The sequence below is a fragment of the Muntiacus reevesi genome, chromosome 7 (genome assembly GCF_963930625.1).
Source record: "Muntiacus reevesi chromosome 7, mMunRee1.1, whole genome shotgun sequence".
NCBI classification, from domain to species: domain Eukaryota; kingdom Metazoa; phylum Chordata; class Mammalia; order Artiodactyla; family Cervidae; genus Muntiacus; species Muntiacus reevesi.
The window spans coordinates 53,970,234-53,995,945 of record NC_089255.1 but is presented as its reverse complement, the minus strand read 5'-3'; the positions used below and the strand labels follow the sequence as shown (position 1 = coordinate 53,995,945).

Here is a 25,712-nt window from a genome sequence, read left to right as displayed (position 1 = left end):
CCTAATACTCAGGAAAATTTAAAATATTGCTCTCAGGGTACCAGTTATAAGCAGAATACAATTCACCTTCAGAGTTGTGATCATTATGGCATTAACTGCTATGCACTTCAACTCAATGTTCACAGAGCAGGTGGATGTTGTAATAAACTGTCATACTCAAAATAACCAAGCGCACATCCTATATACTAACTCTCCTTAAATACCGATAACTCATCCTGCTTTCACTTGGCTTCATTAAACACTTAGGGACCAACTCCTGTGTACAAGAAAACATTATGCTAGAGGTGAGCCGGATGAAATGACAACTAAGTATTCTGGAAGAAACAGATACATACACAATACATAATATACAATATTAGCGAGGGAGGAGAATAAATTAAGAGAAGATCACCCAGGCAGTTAAGAGAGATATTTCTGAACTTGCATTGCTTGAACTGTAATCCTTAATCACCTTACTTGCTCTGTGACCTTAGGGAGAAAAAAAATCAGAAAAGGAAAATCTATTTAATTACAACAAGTACAGAGGGGAATGAAACTTTAGAAGCCCTGGCCAAAAAAAATAACATTCCTAAGGGTACCTGGTTTACATGGTGTTCTTGGACTATTCTTGGCAGAAGCAGCAGCTTTCCACCTGGTATTCATACTTCCAGAGGTCATTATACATTTTCAGATATATCATGGCTAAACTTCAGTTCACAGTTGTTTTGTTAGGAAATTCAGATTTTAGAGAAATATTTGAGGTTTTTATATTTGGGAGATAATAAACTGTGATTCTGTGATTTTTAGATCATCTCAAGGTGCAAAATATTTTGTTCCTTCTGACTATGGTATGTGAAGTGCTTAGTCATATTGGATTCAGGGCAGAAAGGTCATTTTTTGCTTCTACATCCCCTATGTTGTTGTTCTGCTTCCAACACCTACTCTTTTCGATCCATCTTTACACCACTTCAATGTCATCTTCCCAGATTCACCTGATGGTATCACTTCCCTCTGCGAAAATTTCAGCCAACTCCATGAACTCCTTAGCTAAAGATCAACAAAATCTGGTGTTGATCCATTTTTCCTTGATCATTTTCTGCTACTTTCTCACTTTCCATCCTCTTTCCTCTTGATTCAACCCCCAGTCACTCCACTAACATTGATTTTCTTACAGTCACATGATGTTTATTTGTCAAGTCCAATAGTTACTTTAGGTTCTTATAAGACTCTTTCAATGCACCTATCAGCATCAGTCATCCTTAACCCTTCAAATCTCCTATTCCATGGGTTCCCTAATTCCACTGGCCTAGCTTTCCTTTAAACTATGAATTTAAATTTTATTTTTTAATAAATAAAATTTTATTTTTAAATTTTAATTTAAAAATTTAAATTTCATTTTAAATTTTATCTCAGTCGTAGAATTCACTTATTTTTCTTCCACCAGTTCACTATATGTCAGTATTCCCTAGGTTCCATTTCCTGACACTGTTCTTCATTCTACTTGATTTCCCTGGATAACCTTATCCATTCTCATGGTTTTGAAGTGATCCCCAGATCCCCAGGTCTCCAACAACCTGGTGGACATTCTTATATGAAAGCTCTACAGGTGCTTTAAACTCAATTGAATGCATAATCCCCACCTTAATTCCCTTTCTTCTTTTTAATTCCAACTCATTTGGCAGAAGTATCATTCACCTAGTCACCCAAACTAAAGACTTAGACTGTAACCACTTCTCTTTCTTATCTCGCACTCATCAAGAACTGAGTCCTTACAGTTTTTTCTCTCAGAGTTCAGAGATGACTAAGTGGTAGACAAATTACTGAGATATGAAGGCAAAATGAGATCAGATTATGTACTGAAATTTTCTTTATTCCATGGATGTTTTATCTTTTCACTTTTATCACAAGATATGCTTTCAATTTTTAAGTCTTTTGTTAGAGTTCAAATGAAACAGGTTTTCATGAGAGAGGTAACAGAATTGAATACTTGATGCTTCTGATGTCTGTAAATGATACTATTATTCAAGGTTTAAAAGAAATGATCTTTAAGCATAAAGCTGGCATAATTTAATTTGTCTTCGCTGTTTGTTTGTTTGCTTAATTAAATCCAGGATTTAGCAAAATCTCAGAAAATAAAACTGCTTGTGGAAACTACTCCTTAATGACAAAAGCTCACAAACTAGACTCAGGTCAGATGTTAAGCTGACTTGTTTAATCATCATGCGATGAAAGGAGGGCTTCCTGTTTACCTTATTGATGTGAGAGGAATGCAAGTGTGGAAGAACATTCTGGTTACAATACAGCATTTCAGGAACTAAAATCATTAGGGACAGAGTTGCCAGAGATGATAGACTCCTGGGTTATTGCTTTTCAACAGTGTGAGATTCCACTGGAGATAGCACTTTTTGTGTGTACACACAGCACTCTCCAGTTGAAAGAAATTATGCACATGTCCCCATGACAAATCACATTCTAATTAAACCACTTCACATTTGTGAATGAGAAATTTTTAAAAGGCTGGAATTGCATTCTCTTTCAGTTAGGGGTTGCAAGAGTTTTCTCTCCTTTTCACAGATACAGTCGAGGAATTGTTTAATTGCTGATGTTAGAGGATATGCTGCTATGTGAATTAATTAGGTTCTGTTTTTAAAGCGCTTAATGTTTTTGTCTTACAGGCATTTTTCCTGTCTGTCTTCTAAATACATGTGCCCTGGTGTCCCTGCTGTAATGAGCACCTTGCTGGCAAATATAAACGCTTTCTATGCTCACACAACCATTTCAACAAATGTGCAAGTTTCTGCCTCAGATCGATTTGCTGCTACCAACTTTGGAGTAAGTATTATTTTTTGAACTAAAAATTTCTCATAACTTATTAGAGTTAGATTTTCAAGGAGTTTTGGATTCCACATATCTTAGAATCTTGCTGCAGAATATACATCTTAGGGAGAATCTCAGTGCATGCTCATTCACTCAGTTGTGTCCAATTCTTTGTGACCCCGTGAACTGTAGCCCACCAAACTCCTCTGTCCATGGGATTTCCCAGACAAGAATACTTGAGTGGCTTGCCATTTCCTTCTCCAGGAGATCTTCCCGATCCAGGAATTGAAGCGGAGTCTCCTGCATTGGGAGGCGGATTCTTTACCACTGAGTCACCAGGGAAGCCCTTGATTGTCTCTTAGTATGATAGACTGAAGTTTAAAGTTTGACAGTCAGTTCGTATCTTCATTAGATTAAATCTTCATATATGTAATGGCTTTTCCAATGTAGGAAAACATATTTTGTAATAGAGTAGAATAATTTATAGGAAACTTCCCCATGAATGCAAATTTTCAGATATTGTTCCCTGGTAAATGTGAGCTCAGATGGCTTCTCTAGAGCCTTTGGGGCTTCATTTACACTTCTTGTGGATTTCTACTGGTACTAATGGATAAGGACATATTACCTAAATGAAAATGAAAAAGTGTTAGGTGTATAAAGAAGCTAAGAAAACTATCTGTACCTAATTAAGACTGTCCACCTGATATATTCAAATGTATTTAATAACATGTTGAAAAGTAAAAATGCAGGATCCTAAGGAGTCTCAAATATTTATCTGTTGTACCTGATGCTGGAGCCCATTCTCTATAAGCATAATGAAATTGAAATTGACAAGATTGGAAATAAGATGTAAACTTATCGTAATCCTGGTAAAGTGATAAAGATCTAAACTGAGAGTTGGTGGAGATGGGATTGGAAAGAAAAATTCCAGAGCTTTTCAGAGCATAGAATCAACAGTTCTTTGTGTCTTTAGGCATGTGAGCAGTGAGGGGAAGGGAAAGATGCCTGAAATATTCCCCAGATTTTCACGAGGTCCTTTGGTAGGCAGTAGCTGTCAATAACCATGTAAGGCAAGTAGTCTATACTCATTTGTTTGTGGAGGAAACTAAGATCCATTGTAGGAAAGTGGTTTCCATGACACCATAGTTTCTCTTTTCACTGTGCTTCCAAATCGGTTCACTGAATAGATTTTTGTTATTGATTATGTTGTTAGAAATCAAATTTTGAGGTATGTATCATAGAGTGGAAACAAATGAGACCTAACAAACAGAAGATTGTAAAGTGTTGCTATGTCTACTCTTGCCTTGTCCTTCACATCTAAAAGAAAGTGCATGAGAAGTGTGTGAGATCAGTTGGAATGGATTAAAGGAAAACATAATTATTATTTATTGACACATCAAAATAAATACTAATAGAAGAGAACACTTTCTGGGTTAGGAGTCATGGAGTTTGAGTTTGTATTCAAATTTAGCAAGTCAGTTCAGTCATTTAAACCTCAGTATCTCAGTATATTCAGTGAGGATAGAAATTTTTGCTCTAACATGTTTCTCAAGTTTAATATGGAAATCAAATGAAGTAAAAGATAAACTAGTTTTTAAGACTTCAAAGTTCTCTCTAAATATAAGGTATGAAGATTTCATCTCTCCTGACTACCTACGGTATATACAATACAACATCAGCTGCTTTTGTTAGACAGATCGACTCTTCTAAGAACTGGCAGCAAAGAAAAATCCCTAACCAGCTCAACAAAGTACTGTTATGGTCATTACCAGATCACAAAACAGTTTTTGTTATAAAAACCTCATCTTGATGACAGTATTCATTGTCTTGGGATTTTACCTGTAACATAAAGCATTTGGTGTTATGAAATTGTTTTGCTTTTAATATTCTGCCTGGGTATACTGTAGAGAATAAGCCAATCTGTGGAACACTGAGCCTGTCTACCTCTGAGTAAAAGCTGTATTTATATGATTAATTTCCACTGTAAAAACTACCTGGAGGAAAATGAGATAGCATGCTTCATGCTGACCAAAGAAGAGGAGCCAAAGTGATTTCACTACTTTGTAGTGTTCTAGTAGCAACATAATTACTAAAAAGTTCATTTTGTAAGTCAAATAACTTAAAAGACTGTCAAATAAGAAGTCTTTTTTCAGACTACATCTTGATAACTTGGTAATTTGATACATAAATTTGGCTAGATTTTTCTCTACCTATTGAAAATAATCCAGTTTGCTCAGGAAAATACAAATGCAAAAGTATAACGTTCCCCGAATCCACTTGTCCTGAAGTTCTTATTAATCTGATTTCTGAAGCTGATGCTGTCAGTTGTGACTCAGATAGAAGCACCATTATAGAGCCCCCGTTTTATCTTGCCCAAAGGTGTAATCTAGACACATTTAATCTCCAAAAAAAAAAAAAAAGAAAAAAGAGTGGAAAAGCTTTCTTACCTATAAGGATTGTAAAGCAAACATATATTTAAGAAAGCAAAATCACTACTCTTCCAAATTCAGATTTTTTGTGTGCAGTGCTATTTAAAGTCATGGTTTAGATGAAAAATGTTTAAGAATAAAGTGAAAACTATAGAACACGTGTGTGAAGAGGCGGGGCAAGCAAAGTTCACTGAAGAAAATTGTTAGACAAATAGGGTAAAAACGATAATAAGAATCTGACATTATGAAAGACAAGGTAAAAATATTTTAAGAAAAGAGGAGTGTATTGCTTTGTCAACTGTTGCAAAAAGTCCAAGTAAGATCCAAAAGGAAATGAGGTTTTGGCAGTTAGGAGGTCATTGCTAAGTGAAGTGGTTGAGATTAAAGCCTAATTTCTTAGAAATCCTCAGTGAATGGCTATAGTATAAGTTAGGGTTTGCTTATTCCCTAAAATATAATACAATCATTTAAAAAATCAAGTTTTTTTTCTATTTCAGAAACTTAAAAATCAAGTTTTTAAAGGAATGTGTATATAATTGAGCAATGCCCATGAAATAATGACAAATAAAAACATATACATACAAAACTCTGTATATACTCTAATTCCAACATTGAAAACACACACACACATACATATATGTACATACATACTTACTGGTTTAGAAACAAGTCTGAAAGAAAATGTACCAAAATGCCAGTGGTGCAACTACTTGATAGGAAATAGCTAATTTTTCTTTTTTCTGGTGTATGTGTGTGGGGGAGTTGTAGTCATCTTTATATTAAAGTTGTACATTTTTCTATATTATATTTTTAATAATGAAAAAATAAAGAAAATGTGTGAGGAAATTGAGGCTAATCTGTTAAGCAACTTGAATGAGATGGTATGAGAGATTGGTTAAGATTGAAAGGCTTTATCGTTAAAAAACATGTTATTTTTACTGTCTGGTAGGGTAGGAGTTTTTAGTGTTTAATAAGATACACTGAACATATTTATACATTGTTAGAACAGGAACTAGCTGCAAGAGTGATGTTGCAAATTTATCAGAGGGAGCATAAGTGATTCCATAACATTCCAGAGGACGAAGAAGTAAATGTGGTCAAGAGGACTGAAGGAGGGATATTCTTTGAAATTAAAACAAGGACAAGTTCTGCTCTGAAATTTGAGGGAATGTTGTGTGAGTCCTTGCAGAGAATGCTAAGTTTTTGATATACAGAGTGAAAATTTGATGAAGTCAACATTTCCCTAATTACATTACATTACAGCATTTCCTATCCTTCTCTGATTGTCTACAGGACAAGAAATGTTCATGTATAAGATAAGGCCTATGATAGAGATGTGTGAGCTAGAGGTAGCTGGAAAATGTTTGGTTAAGCTCCTGAAGGGAATAGAAAGACGAATGCCTCGGGGCCTTGTAAGACAAGTTCCTAGTAAAGCTGAAGGTCTCATTTGGCATTAGGAAGCATAACTCTGTTGTCATAATTCATGTGGCTGTGCATTTTTCTCAGAATTTCTCAGCATGCAGATTCTGATGTAGTAACAGATTCAGCATGAGGCTGAAATTTTGCCAAAAAAAGAAGCAATGGAAGGGTTAGGCAATCAAAAAAGTTGAAGTGACTCACTGTGGAATCTAGGTTTGATAAGTGGAATCATGATAGTGACAGAGACAAAGGATTTGGGTAGAAACATAATGCTGCTGCTGTGCTTAGACTCAGTCGTGTCTGACTCTTTGCAACCCCATGGACGGTAGCCCTCCAGGCTCCTCTCTCCATGGGGATTCTCTAGGCAAGAGTACTGGAGTGGGTAGCCATGCCTTCCTCCAGGGGATCTTCTCAACCCAGGGATGGAACCCGAGTCTCCTGTGTCCCCTGCCTTCTTTACCCACTGAGCCATCAGGGAAGAGCCATCTTCCATATCTAGGAGAAGATTGTTGAAAATTGAGTGTAAAACAGTGGTGTTCTAGAGCTAGTTTGTGCCTGCTGACAGACAATGATTGCTGAATTTTAAAGAATATTGCAAGCTAGTTGTTGAATACACCCATCCTTGAAACTGGAAATATGAAGAGCATTTACATCATGAAAATTGGTAAATGCTAAAAATCAAGGCTTTATTCTTTTGAAAAAAATGGTTTTTCAGCACACCCTTGTGTGCAAAGATTGCTGGGAGTCAAGAAGATCAAAGAATTTGGCTGAACAAAAATATCTTCATTGGTGTTGAAAACACCATAGGGAGAACAAGAGTTGAAAAAGAAGAAAAATTTCCATTGGGTGGGAGTCCATTTTTCAACTCTGAAGAAAATAATTTAGGAACTTTATTTAGTGAGTATTTTAAGACTGTAGCCCATCAGGCTCCTCTGTCCATGGGATTTTCCAGGCAAGAATACTGGCATGGGTTGCTGTTTTCTTCAGGGGATCTTCCCAATCCAGGGATCAAACCCATGTCTCCTGCATTGGTAGGCAGATTCTTTAACACTGAGTCACCTGAGTGGCCCTATCTTAAGACACAAATAGCAAATAAATTATTAGTAAAATTTATGTTTATTTAGCCCAATTTTTTTTTTCTTTGGCATAGACACCTTCTTTAGGTGCCCCACTTCTTTAGCCAGTGCCCCACAAAACAAATACCCTGCATCACCAATGGAATGAACATGAACTTGGGCAAACTCTGGGAGATGGTGAGGGACAAGGAGGCCAGGTGTGCTGCATGCAGTTCATGGGGTCGCAAAGAGACCAGCACAATTGGGCAACTAAACAGCAACAATAATCCCTTATTATTACATGTATTCTTTTATTTATTCACTTATTCATAAAATGCATGTTTATGTGATACTTCACGTAAGGCATGATGGCTGGTAGTAGAGGGACTGACAGATAGATGTTGACCTCTGTTCTCTGAGGCTTATACTCTAATGGGATAGTCAGATAACTGTGTGTGACAATAACCATAAATCACTCCCCAAATGGGGTGTCAAAGGAGCTCATTTTTATAAATGTGCTTTGAGATTGAGGAGGAGAAAGTGATTGATACTCTTCAGAGGCTCATGGCAGCTTGCCAAAAGAAACAGAACTTTTAGGGGTGAGTAGTATTTTTCAAAGTCCAAGAAATAGTAGGAAAACTACCTGGGTCTTCGAAGTAAAGACAAGGAAAAGATGCAAAAGTAAGTTAAAAGGGTGTGTAGTGTGCCTACTGAGTAGCGCAGATAGAATAAAAGATGGAAATATAAGAGATTGTAGTGTTGCTGGATTGACATTAGATGACTGAGGGCCTTTAATGCCCACTAGGGCTTCCCTGGTGGTTCAGATGGTAAAACATCTGCCTGCAATGCAGGAGACCCGGGTTCGATCGCTGGAATGGGAAGATCCCCTGGAGGAGGAAACGGCGACCCACTCCAGTACTGTTGCCTGGAAAATCCCATGGACGGAGGAGCCTGGTAGGCTACGGTCCATGGGGTTGCAAAGAGTTGGAGGCGACTAAGCGACTTCACTTTCACTTTTACTTTAAGATATTTGGACTTAATTCTTGAGGAACCATGTAGAATCTGTTCGAATTTCTGACTTAGAAAGTTCACTCTGTAAAGGAAAGTTTGGAGGTGAAAGAGAGCATCTGTATCAGGCAGGGATTCAGCTCTATGGTGATGAATGGAAACCACACTTGTGGTGGCAATCCCTATGCAATGTATACACATGTCAAACTATAACACGGTTCAGCTGAAACTTATGTAATAATTTAAAAAGGCAGCTCTCCCTCCTGATCACACAGCCATGTTCCAACATGTATGTTCCTTTTCCAAATCCCTGAGAAACCTGAAATATCTGATAAAATGACAAGCAATGCTTGCAATCATAGAAAATGAAAGAAAACAAACAGAAAAAAAACATGATGTCTAAAACAAATTGCAAAAAGAGAGAGAGAGAGAGAGAAGACCTGAGAAAATATTTGAAGAGATAATAGCTGAAAACTTCCCCAACATGGGGAAAGGACATAGTCAGCTAAGTTCAGGAAACCCAGAGAGTCCCAGGCAGGATAAACCCAAGGAGGAACAGACCAAGATACATAGTAATCAAACTGACAAAAGTTAACAAAGATAAAATATTTAAAGGATTAAGGGGGAAATGGTCAATAATATACAAGAGAACTCCCCTCAGGCTATCAGCTGATTTCTCAACAGAAACTCTATAAACCAGAGGGAATGTTTATGTTGATGGAAGGATATGGTGTGTTTAAACTGATGAAAGGGAAGAACTACAACCAAGAATATTCTACCCAGCAAGACTCGCTCAGATTTGACAAAGAAACCAAAAGTTTTCCAGACAAGCAAAAGTTAAGAGAATTCAACACCACCAAACCAGCTGCACAACAAATGCTAAAGGAACTTCTCTAGGTAGGAAACAAGAGAAGGAACAGATCTACAGAAAATAAACCCAGAACAATTAAGAAAATGGTAATAGGATCATACATATCAATAGTTTCCTAAATGTAAATAGATTAAATGCACCAACCAAAGACATAGACTGGCTGGGAGGATGAAAACGTGCACTTGTTTGTGTATGCACTTCCACTTTACTGGCATCACTCTGCTTGACCCCTGAAATTGTATCTATTTTAACTATAAAATTGTAACTATTTTATATTGTTAAGTTAATCATGTTCCCCTTATGGCTTGCAATTGCAATTATCTTTTGTTTTTGTCAGCCTATTGATTGTGAAAACTGATAAACATCTTTTACTATTGTGGGGAAAAAAAAAAGGAACCTAAAAAAGAAAAGAGCTTTAAAAATAAAAAAAAGAAAATTGGAAGTAAGACTCAGAGTCAAGAAGAAGCCTATCTAAAGTTTAGTCAAACTGAGCAAAACATTAGGCTTTCTTGCTCAGTGGATGATAATGTCTCAGTGCTTTGCAAGTTACCTATTAAATGACTATATACTCTTTGAATTTATGTCATGAATTTATGTCATTTATTAATTAGTGTGTCATTGATAACATTGTTTCATTTGCATTTTATAATTTTATGGTATCCCTGTGAATATCAGTATTAATCTCAAATCTACAAGGAATGCAAATATGTTTCCAATATATTCATACAATTAGCATTAATTATCAAAAATTTATCAAAATAGCTTATTCATTAATTCTACTTGAAATGTTTCTGTTCAGCCTAAAGAATGACTGCTTTTGATATAATCTAGAAAATACTTTCTAGAAAATATTATTTTCTGGTCCAGGTCAGAATACATTTATCCTATTCTCGTAAATTTTGTAAAAACCTAAGAGCAGGTTGAACATATAGCTAGGGCTCATCCCTGCGAAGCTGAATCAAGTGAAGACCCCCAGAGCTTAAGCACCATTAGCTCAGGTAAATCTACCGCTGCTTTTGGAGTGAGATACTGAGAGGCAAGTGGATCCAGAGAGAAGCTGGGGATGATGCAGAGGCTCCTTATCATCCTTACACACCTTCCTTATAATTGTTCCACGATTCCCAGGGTCCTAGGGAAACTTACTAAGAGTATCCTTGTGGGATAACAACTGCCTCCCCCTACTCAAAATAACTCCCTCTTTCCTTGGGCCAAAAGTGGCCCACCAGCTGGTTTTGTATGGCTTATAGTTAAGAATAGCTTTTACATTTTTAAGTAGTTTTAAAACATCAAAAGATTACCATTTTTTGATGCATGAAAATTATATGAAATCTACATTTCAGTATCCATAAGCAAAATTTTACTGGGAAATAGCCATGCTCATTTATTTGTATATTGTTTGTAGAAACTCTTGTGCTGCAATGGCAGAGTTTAGTAGTTGTGACAGAGACCACAGAGCTGCAAATACTTACTGTCTGGCTCTTCATAGACAGTTTGCTGACTCCTGGTCTGGAGTTATTCTTGTCAACTAATTAAAACTTAATTTTTGATAACAGACAATGCTTACTGCTAATATTACAGATTTGGTCCCTACCAAATACCAGGCATAATATGGCAGTTTCAGGAACGTGGCATGCCCCTTGGGAAACATTTTTTAATCACACAGTCTTTTCTTATTTCTCAAATCACACCATGAAGGTAATAGGCCCCCTCTGCTCTCACAAAGCCAATCTCACTCTAGCTAAATAGAAATATGGTAAATAAAATTAAATTTCAAGCTGTCCTGCTGTTTAAAAAATGTCTATGAAAATTCAATCAGCAGCACACTTTTAATTTCATATCATCTGATATTGTTTGGGATTTAGCAGCAACAAGCCTGGTGGTTTTCTCCCCAGTTTTCTGTTTTCTTTGAATGTAATTGTCCAGCTGGGCACTGAAGACCTCGGTAGGAGACTAAATGCATAATCTGTATCAGTCAGAATTTTGTTGAGCTGCGTGAAACAGACTAAACTCAATATTTTCTTCCCATGTAACCTAAGTCCAGAGGTGGTAAGGATTTCAGGGCTAATACAGCTGCTCAGGATTGGAGTGTTTTGAAAGGATGGACAGCCAGAATTAAGGGTGAAATGTGGGGACTCCTAGCTTCCCACCTCATCCTTCTTATCATTTGTTTAGCTTTTATCTTATAGCCTCAGTATATTTGACCTTCTTGTATCTAGTCTGAGTTTAAAGTGGAAAAAGGAGGCACACACAAAGGGCAAATAGAAAAATGGCCTGACAAAGAATTACATGGCAAACACTAATGTTATACAACAAACTCTGCAGAACATTCTTTTAGAATCTTTCTAAATAATAATAATTCGCTGGTAATATTTTGGCTAGTTCTATCCCCTTTAATAAGCTAGATACATTTTAGTGGCCAAAACTTTGCTACATGGTCATTCCTAGGGTTAAAAAAAAAAGCCTGGCAAGATAAGTGTTTCATAAAGGACACATTTGACTCTTGAGTTTCTATTAGTAAGGAAGAGAAGAAGAATGGATATTGGGCAGATGGCCAGATGAGTTGGTCCCAGTGTGTTTGGGTCATAGCATGGTTGACTAGAGTCATGTCAGTTGTCTTAATGATTCATACCAATCACAGAGGTCGCATAGAGCATTCAGAAACTGACACAAACACATTGATTTTTATGATCATTGAATGATTAACTACTGTGACCTAAACTGATGATTGTACTGGCTCTTTTATTTTTCTGTTTTGATTGAGAGTCACTGACCCACATCAGTGGGTGATGGGGGGTTAATAAAGGGCAGTATAGGTCACCTCCTCCCCTAGGAAGGTATGTAGGGCATAAGAAAGAAAAATCCAAGACATTCATTGTGTTTTTTGGCAGCTTTCCTGGAGAATCTTACTTGCCTAATAAGATGACAAGCTTTTGGAAGACAAGTTTCATTTCTTAGGCTCCTTCATTGACACCACAGGGGTTAGTTAACACAGAAATCATACTCAAACTTTGTTCACTGATGTATATAAACCTGATAAAAAGCAGTTTATTCAGAAAATTGAAGTCTCAACTTAGGAACAATTTATCAACTCCTGTTAATATTCAGCTCATTCCATCAAGATCAGTGACTCCAAGGAATATGAGTCATATACCCCATAAATCTACCTTATATGTGAAACTACTGGGAAAAATTTCTACATTTTCTAGTATATTGCAGAGTGTAATGTAGTATTTACAGAATATTAATGTAGGAGTAAGCCTTTAATGTCATCTAACCATCTCCCTATTTTTTTTTTTCATTTTTGTTTAGGAATCAGGGACTCAAAGTGGTTTTTGTCAACTCATAACTTTTTTGTGTGACTTTGATGGTTTTTACCTTATCTAATTTGTTTAATCCACACACCTATATCTTTATAATTATTAGCAAAACTACTTAATTATTATCATCTATCATCTTCAAATTCTTCTCTAAAGAGGTCAGTCCAACACTGAACAGCATCAGAGGAAGGCATCAGTAGTTTTTGTTCACCTGATTTTTATACTTTTTTTTTTTTTTTAGCACTAAGTCATAAATATACTGTAAAGGCAGTCGATCCTTTAAGATTATGAGTCTATTACCAAAAGGGAGGTGCTTTTTGAAATTGATTTTGATAAAAAAACAGTTATTCCTGCTTCCATAGATGGGAGAACTTTAAAAAACTATGGTTTAATTTTGGAGAGATGGTGTGGCACGTGAGGGTTGTAAGAGGTTGGGTTATATTTTTCTTCCCGACTCATACTGCTGTGTTGCCTGGACTCTTTCTAACACAACTCTCTGGATACTGTCTCATTCATCAGAGAGAGGCAGTGTGACTTACAGAAAGAGTGTGGATTTGGTGTCAGAGACCTGAACTTGAATCACAGCTATTACACATACCAGCTCTATGATCTGGGAGAAATAACTGACAATTTTTGACCTTCCTTCCTATAAAATGGTTTTCTGTGGTGGCTTAGTGGTAAAGAATCTGCCTGCTGATGCAGGAGACATGGGTTCGATCCCTGGGTTGGGTAGATCCCCTGGAGAAGAAAATGGCAACCCACTCCAATATTCTTGTCTGAAAAATTCCAAAGACAGGGGAGCCTGGTGGGCTACCGTGCATGGGGGGTCACCAAAGAGACAGAAATGAAGACTAAACACCACACCTATAAAATGGGGACCGTAACTCAGACAAGTTTTATTGTGAGGACTATATTTAGAATGATCATTGATTTCCATTTTCCTATTTTGTGTTTGCTTTGTACAGAGGGAAAAATTCATAAAACTACTGGACCAGTTGCATAACTCTTTAAGAATTGACCTGTCAAAGTATAGGGTATGTACAAAATTATTTGCCTAAAGGTTAAATGCTGTGCTTGGCTCAGATCATTTCTTGTCATATTGTAAAAATGTTATCCACCGTGTAAGAGAGAAGGAAAGATAATAATCTTGGAATCTTGTGTGCTGTCAGAGTAGGCAGGTCTCCTAAATAATCAAGTAGACATCCCTTGTCCAGGTACCTCACTCCATTTCAGCCTACAATACTCTGTGTGTGTGTGTGTCTATGTGTGTGTACACATATAGCTTTAAATATTTTAATAGTCATCAGATTGAGTGGCCCACAGCTACTTCACGAAGTAGAAGTATGTGGCCCAGGCCTCATCTTGAAAGCTCCCCCTTCTTATGAGATATCCTGCTGATACTTCCTTGACTTCTGAGATTAGTCACTGCTTAGTTCACTCCCAGATCAATACAATGTGTGTGTGTGAAGCTTTCCAGAGTTCATTGTGAACAGTTCTATACTTTACCTCCAGGTGAAACACACACAACACACACACACAAATATATTCATGTATATGTGTAAAAACACACATATTATTTTAGTTACAGAATACCTTAATTACAAAAAAATTAACTGCAAGTTTTATTTACCAAAAAATCTGTACTAATAGCTATTGTATTCTTTACTTAATGGTTTATTCTAAATGTGTTTACATATGTTCACATATGCATCTCTTCGATATTCATCTTTTTTTAGTCTTTTATTGAAGAATCTTTTTAATGTGCATTTCTGGAAATTATAATACCAGATTTTGTCTGATTCATCTATCATGTTGGAACTGGGGCCAACATTATGATAAGGGAACTGCTATGTCAGGCAGTGAAAATGACATCTGGGGACAAGAAGGACCTTGAGGCCACCACATTCACCATCACTTTGACACCCCAACTTTGCTTGAGTTCTTGAATATCTATTAAGAAAAGTTACCTGTGGTTTTTCTGATGCCTCTTTAAGAAGCCTATCTGAAAGATGAGAAATTTCTCAATGCTAAAAGCTTTTCTTTAATATTTTAATACCTTTCCTTTAAGACCTTTCCTTTTCTTCAGAATTCTGAACATCTGCTTTTATATGACATTTCTCACCAAACTTTTTGTTTAAATCCCAAATACTTTTTGTAGAGAAGTACAGTGCAGTCTAATTTTTATCTTTTTAACTTTTAAAAGTTTCTTTGTAACAAAAAGTAAATATAGCACATGTAAAGGCTCCCAAAAGTATTTTCAAAAAAATAACCCATCTTGAGAAAACTATAAAAAATAATTTTCAAATAGATACTGACCTTCCCTCTTTCAGTAAGAATACTATTTTATGAATCAAAGATGAGTAACCTAATAGTGCCACATTAATGATATTATTATGTACATTTTTATTAATTATGGGAATAAATAGAAGAATGACTTTCTAAGACTAAGACAAGACTATCCCCAACTTTTTTACCCTCTGTAATATTTTATGGTAAAAATGTTGTGAGAATACTGTGGTGATACTTTCTAAATTTTGCGTGATTTACTTACCATTTTATTTTTTTCCACAGAAAGCTAGTTTATTTCCCACTGGAGGCTTAATGCTGGGAATTTACCCATTTCCTGTTTTCTAATTAACCAGGAACACTTTCCTGCCAGCAATGCTGAAAGACTGCAAGACCTGAAATCAACTGTTGACCTGCTAACAAGTATCACCTTTTTTAGGATGAAGGTACATCATTTATTTTATTGTCACTGTCTCCACGTGACACACATTTATTCCCTGGTAAAGTCTGGTTTTACCTGTTTCTTGATAAGTATTGTTCATCCCCGGTGATTAAGATGTGGTGCCTTTGCCCAAGTTAAATGAATCTTTCAATATAGAATGTTGAGAAAAGGATTATCCCAGATGCTTAGGATATTCTGATACATTTGGCTCAAGTTTAATTTTAAGTTAAATCCATCTTAAACAAAGCTCTCCGATGAGTGGACATGGCACTTACTTAAAAAAAAAATCTCTAAGAACATTAAATGGAAATGACGTTCACTTTGCATTTCAGTTTTAAGTTAGCTATTTTGCTGGACTTCTTTTTTCATATGTGTGTGTGTGTGTGTGTGTGTGTGTGTGTGTGTGTGTGTGTGTGTGTGTGTGTGTGTGTATGCATACATGCTCAGTCATTCAGTTGTGTCTCTTTAAGACCCTATGCCCTGCAGCCTGCCAGGCTCCTCTGTCCATGGGATTTTCCAAACAAGAATGTTGGAGCAAGTTGCCATTTCCCCCATAGGGGATCCTCCCAACCCATAGATCGAACCTGGGTCTCCTGTACTGGTGGGCGATTTATCTATCTATCTATATCCAGAGATATGTCCATATATATATGTCCATATATATATGTGTGTGTGTGTGTTTGTGTGTATACTAACCATATATATATATATATATATATATATATATATATATATATAAGTGATAAGTGAGGTCACTCAGTTGTGTCTGACTCTTTGCAACCCCATGAACTGTAGCCTACCAGGATCCTCAGTCCATGGGATTTTCCAGGCAAGATTACTGGAGTGGGTTGCCACTTCCTTCTCCAGGGGATATTCACGACCCAGGGTTCGAACCCGGGTCTCCCGCATTGTAGGCAGACGCTTTACCAATCTGAGCTACCAGGGAAGCCCCATATGTGATAACGTCAGTTATATACATATATATATATTTATCTCCATATAGTCAAAGCTATAATTTTCCAGTAATCATGTACAGATGTGAGAGTTGGACTGTAAAGAAGGCTGAGCATCAAAGAATTGATGTTTACAAGCTGTGGTGCTGGAGAGTCCCTTGGATAGCAAGGTGATCAAACCAGTCAATCCTAAAGGAAATCAACCCTGAATGTTCAATGGAAGGATTGATGCTGAACCTGAAGCTCCAATACTTTGGCCACTTGATGAAAACACCCAACACACTGGAAAAGACCCTGATGCTGGGAAAAATGGAAGGCAGAGGGAGAAGGGGGGAACAAATGATGAGATGGTTGGATACCATCATCGACTCAATGGACATGAGTTTGAACAAACTCCTGGAGATAGTGAAGGATAGGTAAGCCTGGTATGCTGTAGTTCGTGGGGTTGCAAAGAGTTGGACATGACTGAGCAACTGAACAACAAATATTTATCTATGCAATTGTTCCAGCTTCTGGAAAGTTAAAGTGATACCCAGTCCAGGCTCACTAGGAATGTTTGCTCATTGACAAGTGATGCCTGCCATTGGCATTGAGTGGGTGGGGAAATGGAAATGAGAGTGGGGAGTGCCAGCACAGTGCTCCAAACCTTCCATTCTTCAGTCAACAGCCTTGTGGTGTTCAGGAAACAAAATCTTCTTAAACTTGCAGCTCCCCCCTCCCCACCCTCACTAATAACTAATAACCTTGCTTCCTATTTCACTGAAAAATGAGGAACACCTACTAGATAGCTTCCTCAAGCTCTGTCCACAGACACCTGCCACCACCCCACCCCCCCCCCCATCTGCCTGCTTACCTACACCTGGGTCCATATTCTAATCTTTTTTTTTTTGCATTGTTATTGCTTAGGTATTTGTTCTCCTAAAAATATAGCTATATATTTTCTACTCATGCAATTAATTTCCTCCCCTCCTGAAATTTGGCCTCTGTGCACTGGTACTTAATCAAATCTCTGAGACAGTTTTGTGTAAAGTAGAAAAGAATTCATCAAGTGCTGTGGGGGGTAGGGGAGAAGGTAGGTCCGATGTTGCTGATTTGATCAGAGTGTGCTCAGGGCCTGTGCTTCTTTGATTTCGTCTCAGGTAATCTCTTGAGTTTCTCTGGTTCCTTTCATCTGGCCTCAGGTGGTCTTCTCTAGAATGAATAGTGCTGACATTTAGATTTTAGTTCTATTGAGTTTACTGATTTTGTTATGTGTATCCCTTGAGGTTAATCCCTTACAATTATACAATGGAAGTATAGATTCAAGGGATTAGATACAATAGACAGAGTGCCTGAAGAACTGTGGACAGAGGTTCCTGACATTGTACAGGAGGCAGTGATCGAGACCATCCCCAAGAAAAAGAAATGCAAAAAAGCAAAATGGCTGTCTGAGGAGGCCTTACAAATAGCTGTGAAAAGAAGAGAAGCGAAAAGCAAAGGAGAAAAGGGAAGGTATAACCATTTGAATGCAGAGTTCCAAAGAATAGCAAGGAGAGAGATAAGAAAGTCTTCCTTAGTGATCAATGCAAAGAAATAGAGGAAAACAATCGAATGGGAAAGACTAGAGATCTCTTCAAGAAAAGTAGAGATACCAAGGGAACATTTCATGCAAAGATGGACACAATAAAGGACAGAAATGGTAGGGACCTAACAGAAGCAGACGATATTAAGAAGAGGTGGCAAGAACACACAGAAGAGCTGTACAAAAAAGATCTTCATGACCCAGATAATCACGATGGTGTAATCACTCACCTAGAGCCAGACATCCTGAAATGTGGTCAAGTGGGCCTTAGGAAGCATCACTATGAACAAAGCTAGTGGAGGTGATGGGATTCCAGTTGAGCTATTTCAAATCCTAAAAGAAGCAATGGAAAGAGTGAGTGACTATTTTTGTGTGCTCCAAAATCACTGTAGATAGTGACTGCAGCCATGAAATTTAAAGATGCTTGCTCCTTTGAAGAAAAACCACTACAATATTTTTTATAGTTACCGTGTGTATGTGTGTGTTAGTTGCTCATGTCCAACTTTTGGTCATGTCCAACTCTTTGCGACCCCCATGGATTGTAGCCTACCAGGCTCCTTTGTCCACTGTATTTTCCAGGCAAGATTACTGGAGTGGGTTGCCATTTCCTCCTCCAGGTGGTCTTCCCAACCCAGGGATCAAACCTTGGTCTCCCACATTGCAGGCAGATTCTTTACCATCTGAACCACCATGGTGGTCCCTGGTACAGTTACTACCCTTAACCTTCTTTTCCTTTAATACTAAGACTCATCAAAATAGTCCTTTTAACATTTTGTTCCCAATTTATTTTCTTCCATTATCTTGTAGACACATTTTCTCCTTCTAGTGTCATTTTCCCCCTCATTGTAGACAGTAAAATTCACTCTTCTTGTTGAGTTCTATTGGTTTTGACATGTGTGGTTATCATAACTACCACTTTAATTAAGATACAGAAGTCCATAACCCTCCAGGGTTCCCTTATGTTTCCCCTTTACAGTCAGCCTCTCTCCCACACCCTGATTTGTTATTGTCCCCCTATAGTTTTACCTTTACCAGAATATTGTGTAAATAATAATCTTTGTAGTGTAACATATTGGCTATTTATCCATCTTGAGTTTATTTACAGTTCATCCTTTATTTATTTATTTTTTTGGTGAGTAGTAATCCTTTGTTTTGTATGTACTACATGCATTTGGGTAGTCTTTAGTTTTAGGTCATATCAAATAAAACTGTCAAAAATATTCATGTATGTTTTTGTGTAAGCATAAATTTTCACTTTCCTTGGATAAGTAACAAGGAGTGAGATTCTTCACTATTTGTTAAATGTATGTTAAACTTTACAAGAATTGCCAATTGCTGTTGTTCTACATCTTCTGGTGAAGCTCTTGTCATTTTCCATGATTTTTATTTTATTTTTAGCCACTTTACTAAGAATAAAGTTGTGTCATATTGTGGTCTTAATTTTTTCCTTCTATAAAATTATAATTAATAATGTTGATGTGCTTTCTTGGGCTGATTTGCCAGTTGAGTGTCTTTTGTGAAAAACCTGTTGAAATCTTTTGCCTATTTTTCATTCTTACTGTTGAGTATTAAGTTCTTTATATTCTCTGGATACAAATATTTTGTAAGGTACTTTATTTCCTGATATTTTCCTCCTGTGTGCCTTGTCTTTTCATTCTCTGACATTATCTTTGCATATCAAAAGTTTTTAATTTTGATAAAATCTACTTTATCCATTTTTCTAATTGGAAATAGTGCTACTGGCTAAGAAGCTAAGGTCACAATGAAATTTTTTTATTTTTCTTCTAAGTGTTTTATTTTACTTTGTATGTTTAGTCCTGTGTTTCATTTTGAGAGGTTTTTTTTTTTTTTTTTAATAAGTGAAGTATGAGTCAAGGATCACTTTTTTTGTATATGCATGTTCTATAGTTTTCATACCATTTCATACTGTTTATAAATATGCTCATCCCTTATACATTTAATTGCAGTTGTATCATGATAAAAATTCAATTGGTCATATTTGTTTGAGTCTATTTCTGGACTCTGTGATTTCCAAATTTCTATACTTTAATCATCACCATGTTATATTGCTTACTGAAACCTTATGGTAAATCTTAAAATTAGATAGTATGCATCTTCCACTTTTTTTGTTATTTTTCGGAATTGTTTAGATTATATTAGTTCTCACCGGGATTTTAATTGGGATTGCATTAAATCTATAGCTCAATCTACAGAAAATTTAAAAAAACTAAAATACTAAGTCTTCAAATCTATTCTTCTTTGGAACCAACTCCAGTCAGATTTTACCCCATCACTTCATCAAAAATGATCTTGTCCAAATCACCAGTGACTATCACTTTGCTAAATCTAGTGATCAGTCATCAGTCTTCATCCTACAGTGTTCAGTATCACTTAATATATCTTTTCAATCAAGACTTTGATAAGATAAGACTTTGACTTATTATCAAAACTTTCTCCAGGAAAGTCTTTCTTCTCTAGATTCCAGGACACCCCTCTTAAACTTACTTTTCCTCCTATCTCACTGGCTGGTTTTTTTTTTTTTTTCTTCTTTATTGCTTTGTTCTTTTTCATTTACTTAATGCCATATGGCTAGAATTACCCAGGGTTTACTTTTTGAAACCCTTCTCTTTTCTGTACTCATCTAGTCTCATTTCTTTAAATTCTTCTCTAAACTAATAATTCTCAAATTTTACCACTAGCCCAGGCATCTACACTACTCCAGGTTCATCTACTCAGATGTCTATTTGAAATCTACTTGTATGTGTAACAGGCTTTTCAGTATTAACCTATCAGAAACTGATCTTTTGATCATCCAAACACAGACTTGCTCATCTAAGTTAAAGCCACTTCCATTGTACCCGTTATTTAGGTTGAAATTTTGGTGTTGTGCTGCCTCCCACAGGCCAGCTTGCCAAGCTTCAAGACCAAAGAAAGAGCCTGGAGTCAGCAACAGACATCAGTGGTTTAATTGATGGGGATCTTACTTGTCTAAAGCAAGGTCTTGGAGTGACATCCCACTGCATATCCCAGATAGTGGACAGAATATGGTGGTCATCTTCATCCTGGGAAGAAAGTGGTGTTACCAGATATAAGGGGAGTTGATGTCCCATTGATTCATCAGTTACCAGAGAAACCAGCAGAGGAGCATGTCCTTCACCACCCCTTTGATAAGTTGTTATGGTGACTAAAGTTAGATGAATCATTAGTTGGTGCCTGGGGAAAGTATACAGATCAGTCAGGTAGTAAGGTGAGCTGAAATAGACACTAGTGGAGCAGTGGATGTACAGAAAGCAAGACAGCCAGTGTATATTGGGGGACCTGATATACACTTCCGGTTCTGACACATCTCTTTCTCTCACACAAACCATCCAATTTGTCAGCAAATCCTGTTGCCCATTCCTTCAAAAATTAACCAGAATAGAATTTCTTCTAACAGCATCTCCTAGCTTTGCACAATCATAATTTAAGCACTATTCTCTTGACTGAATTACTGCACTATTCTCATTACTGGCCTTTCTGAATTTTTCCATAGCCAGCCTTAAGGCAGCATAAGGGAGCCTTTTTAAGAAGTGTGTTAGGTTACTTTGCTCTTCTGCTCAAATAGTCCCCTTCCTTCCTACCTTGCTTAAAGCTAAGTTCTAGAGTAGTCTATGATTTTTTCACTGGTCCCATCCTCTTCTCTGAATTCATCTACTATTGAAGTCCTTTTATTAAATTCTCTTCTACTGAAACCTTTTCCATCCCTCTTTGTCTATTTTTCTTTCAGCATGCAATACCCTTTAATATATCTTATTGGTTTCTTTTATTTTCTACTAGCATTTAATTTCATGAAGAAAGGGATTTCTGTTTCTTTTGGGGGGGGGGGCAGTGTTTCTGTTTCTTCTGTTCCCTGCAGTGTTGCCATTGTCTGATGTATAAGTGAAAGTGAAAGTGAAGTCGCTCAGTCCTGTCTGACTTCGCGACCCCATGGACTGTAGCCCACCAGGCTCCTCCGTCCATGGGATTCTCCAGGCAAGAGTACTGGAGTGGGTTGCCATTTCCTTCTCAGTCTGATGTATAATAAGTGATAAATATTTGTTGAGTGGTTGGATGGAATGAATGAATGATATCGTGATGGGTAACTTCAAATGTTTCTATTTAAATATTTATAACTATGCTCATTTTCTTTGAGTTGTTATATTAAGTTAAGGTGAGTGTTTATACCTTTAAAACATTTCTAAGACCACATTTTTCCTGAATACAGAAAAGTCAACTAAAAGTGTTTATAGAATATTGCTTGACTATTTTTATATGGTTAATACAGTGTTCTACTTTTAAATTTAAGAAAATAATTTGTATACCAGGTTCTGGAGCTGCAAAGCCCCCCTAAGGCCAGCATGGTGGTGAAGGACTGCGTCAGGGCTTGCCTGGATTCTACGTACAAATATATTTTTGACAACTGCCATGAACTCTATTCCCAGCTAATAGACCCGGTAAGAAAAAAAGATGTGTCTATTTTCTATTCTAATATCTGCTTCCATAAGTAAGTGGGAAAGTATGTTCATTCAACTTACGTTACCTGCAGGTTGTTAGAATTTCCATATCCTTTCTTCACATTTGAATGTCACTTTAATACTCATGAAATAATCCACTCCTTGCAATAACTAGTTATATTAATGGTGGATATTATTCAAGGTTTCAAGTGAGGAGTCAGTTTCAAATAAGCGATTTTCTCAAAGTCATACAGTAGGAAAGTGGAAGATTTGGTACTAGAATTTAGGATTTCAACTTCTGCTCCTGTGTCCTTCCCCTAACTCATCCTGCCTCCCTTATCATTTCTATCTCACAAAAATAGTAGGTGGGGACATATTTATAGAACACGAGGGTAACATACTCACATATGTAAATTTATTATTAAGAAATATTTCTAATACAAATGAAAATACAGAAAGTAAATTAAATTTGCATATACTTAGCACTTAGATGACCAGTTGTTAGTGTTTAGTAATATTTGTTCTGCTCTTTACTGTTTAAAGTTTTTAAATATTAGACATAAATTGACATCTCACTTTGTAGTTCTTTCAAATTTCTTTCTCCTCCCTTCCTCCTCTTACAGAGGTGAGCACTATTTTAATGTTAATGAGTTGGAACATCTTTTCATATATGCCCAGTGAACAATTCAGTTTTATTTTCTGTGTGTTGTCTATTAATTCCTTGCTGATTTTTCTCTTGGCTTGCTTGCCTTTTACTCATCAATTTGCATAACATTCTAAAATATGTTTTGGATACTAATCTTTGTTGGTTATGTGACTCATTTATTATATAAATACAAGATATATTATGTGATATATCTTTTTGTTGCATCAAAGTTTTTTAATACACATTATGTTTTATATATATTGCTATTACTTCTGTAGAACTGTTGTTTGGGGATGACTTTTTAATGATTCTATTGCCTATTCACTTCCCTGAAGAAAGTCATTGTTCCACTAGATATTGAAAACCGTTACTGGTGGAACTTCTTGGTTGCTTAGAGAAGGGCAGAGTCTAAAAAGTGTATGTTGGATGAACGCCGGGAGGATTCTTTCAAACAAGGTTTCATGCTAGGATTCTTATAGTGTTGCTCTTTCTGGGTCAGTAACTCCTTAGGCTAATAGGAGAACAAAGTAAAACTGGAATCTGTCATTGTATAAGCAAAACAACATTTAACTGCATAATTGTTCTTAACTTTATGATTTCTGCAAAATGTGTGCTATTAGTAGTTTGGAAATTTGGTTCCCTGGGATTTCGAGGGATTAAACTGTCCCTGACTTCAAATCTCCCCTTGGGTGGCTTTTTTATGGCCTCCCTTTTTCTACTCTCTGTTCTTTATTTTCCTCCCACAAAACTCTTTCAATTCTTCCTCTGCATTTTCAACATCACTGTCTTTATTTTACCCAAAATATAAATATTAAGCTTTTTATTATGCCATGTAAGTTATTCATACATAACCTCACAAGCAATCTTACCAGACTTTATTATCTTTAATTTCTTACTTCCTACAATTTCAAACATAAACTGGTCCCTTTTCCTGAGCCTTAAATTCTATTATTTTGTGTAAATTGATCATCATCTTTTACATCCATGTATTTATCCTGTTCCATCTGCCAAAAATGTTCATCCCCTATCCTCTGTCTTCATCAAAATCCAACTTAAATATGACCTCCTTTCCTACTAGTTCATAGTTCATACTATGTTCATATGAACTATGTTCTGTGTTCACTATGTGAACTATGTTCACTATGAACTATGTTCATACTAGTTCACTAGTTCATGCTCAATGGATGAATCAAATCATCAAAATAAAGTGACATGTCTTAATATCTTTCAAATATATTAATAATAATAATAAACAAGTTTTATTTATATGGTGTCTCAGATGGCAAAGAATATGCCTACAATGCAAGAGACCTCGGTTCAATCCCTGGGTGGTGAAGATCCCCTAGAGAAGGGAATGGCTATCTCCTCCAGTATTCTTACCTGAAGAATTCCATGGACAGGGGAGTCTGGTGGGCTACAGTCCACTGAGTCACAAAGGGTCAGATATAACTGAGTGACTAACACACTTTAGAGAAATATGTACAATTCCCATAAAGCAAACATACCCCTAACAAAAAGCAAATAAACTATCACATAAAAATTAATATAGCTTAGTACCTTCTGACTTGGCTTTAAAAAGATGTTTACCTGATTTTCTAACCTTGTATTCTTGTTAGATGTATATGGCGTTTGAAAATCAAGACCGACAGAGGTGCTCTATCACAGGAGACTCTCAGTGCTTGCCTAAAACCTCCTGCCATTGTATGGGGTCATGTTGCAGAGGCCTGCAGAAGGAATTGAGGGAAGTCCCGTCTAGTCCCAACCTTTAAGCATAAGTCCACAGTGCCTTCTTCCCCATTATCTTTACCTACCTGGATTGCTTCACCTCCCAAACCCTTTTCTGGCTAACTTGAGCTCACTGACCTTTTCTTCAGAAAGCCTCTAGGACCTCTCCTGGCTAAATTAGAAGTTGCTGCTCTCTGGTCTCATAATATACCTGACATGTCACCACCAGCATGCTTACGATGACGCATGTATTAGACATATAATGTAACATTTGTCTGACCTGTGTTCCCCACTAGGCCACAAGTTTCATCTTTGTAGCCCCAGTGTCTAAACACTGTGCCTGACACAGAGTACAGTTGATAAAGTAATAAGGGATACATTTTACAAAAAAAAAAGAAAAACACTCTGTTAGTTATTTATATTCTACTTCAGTGACTCCACTGTAAGTCTGAGACCAAGAACATAATCTCTGATATTAGAGCCCCTGAGTTCAAATCCTGGCTGTGAAGCTTATGAACATGGTTGCCTTAGATAGGCTAGCCTCTAACAAGTCTGTTTCTTCATCAAGATATATGTTTAGTATTTATGCCACTTCTGGGTTTATCTGAGTTCTCAGTAGATAATGTCATGCCTGAAACCAAAAAAAAAAAAAAAAGAATTACAGGGTTGTTAGGCACAGTATAATTCTGCTTATGTAAATGTGGAAGCTTGCTTTCTTTCTCCAAAGGGGTT

The 25,712-nt window shown here is 36.6% G+C and overlaps 1 protein-coding gene across 2 annotated transcripts in view; it reads left to right on the top strand.

Annotated features, from left to right (window-relative positions):
* Positions 1–25,712, top strand: part of UNC13C (unc-13 homolog C) — a 621,734-nt gene that overhangs the window by 329,375 nt on the left and 266,647 nt on the right. For both annotated transcript variants that reach the window (XM_065940669.1, XM_065940670.1), the window contains 4 exons: positions 2,655–2,811; positions 13,861–13,929; positions 15,538–15,627; positions 22,481–22,609. In XM_065940669.1, the coding sequence (XP_065796741.1) occupies positions 2,655–2,811; positions 13,861–13,929; positions 15,538–15,627; positions 22,481–22,609 (445 nt within the window). The remainder of the gene's footprint in view (positions 1–2,654; positions 2,812–13,860; positions 13,930–15,537; positions 15,628–22,480; positions 22,610–25,712) is intronic.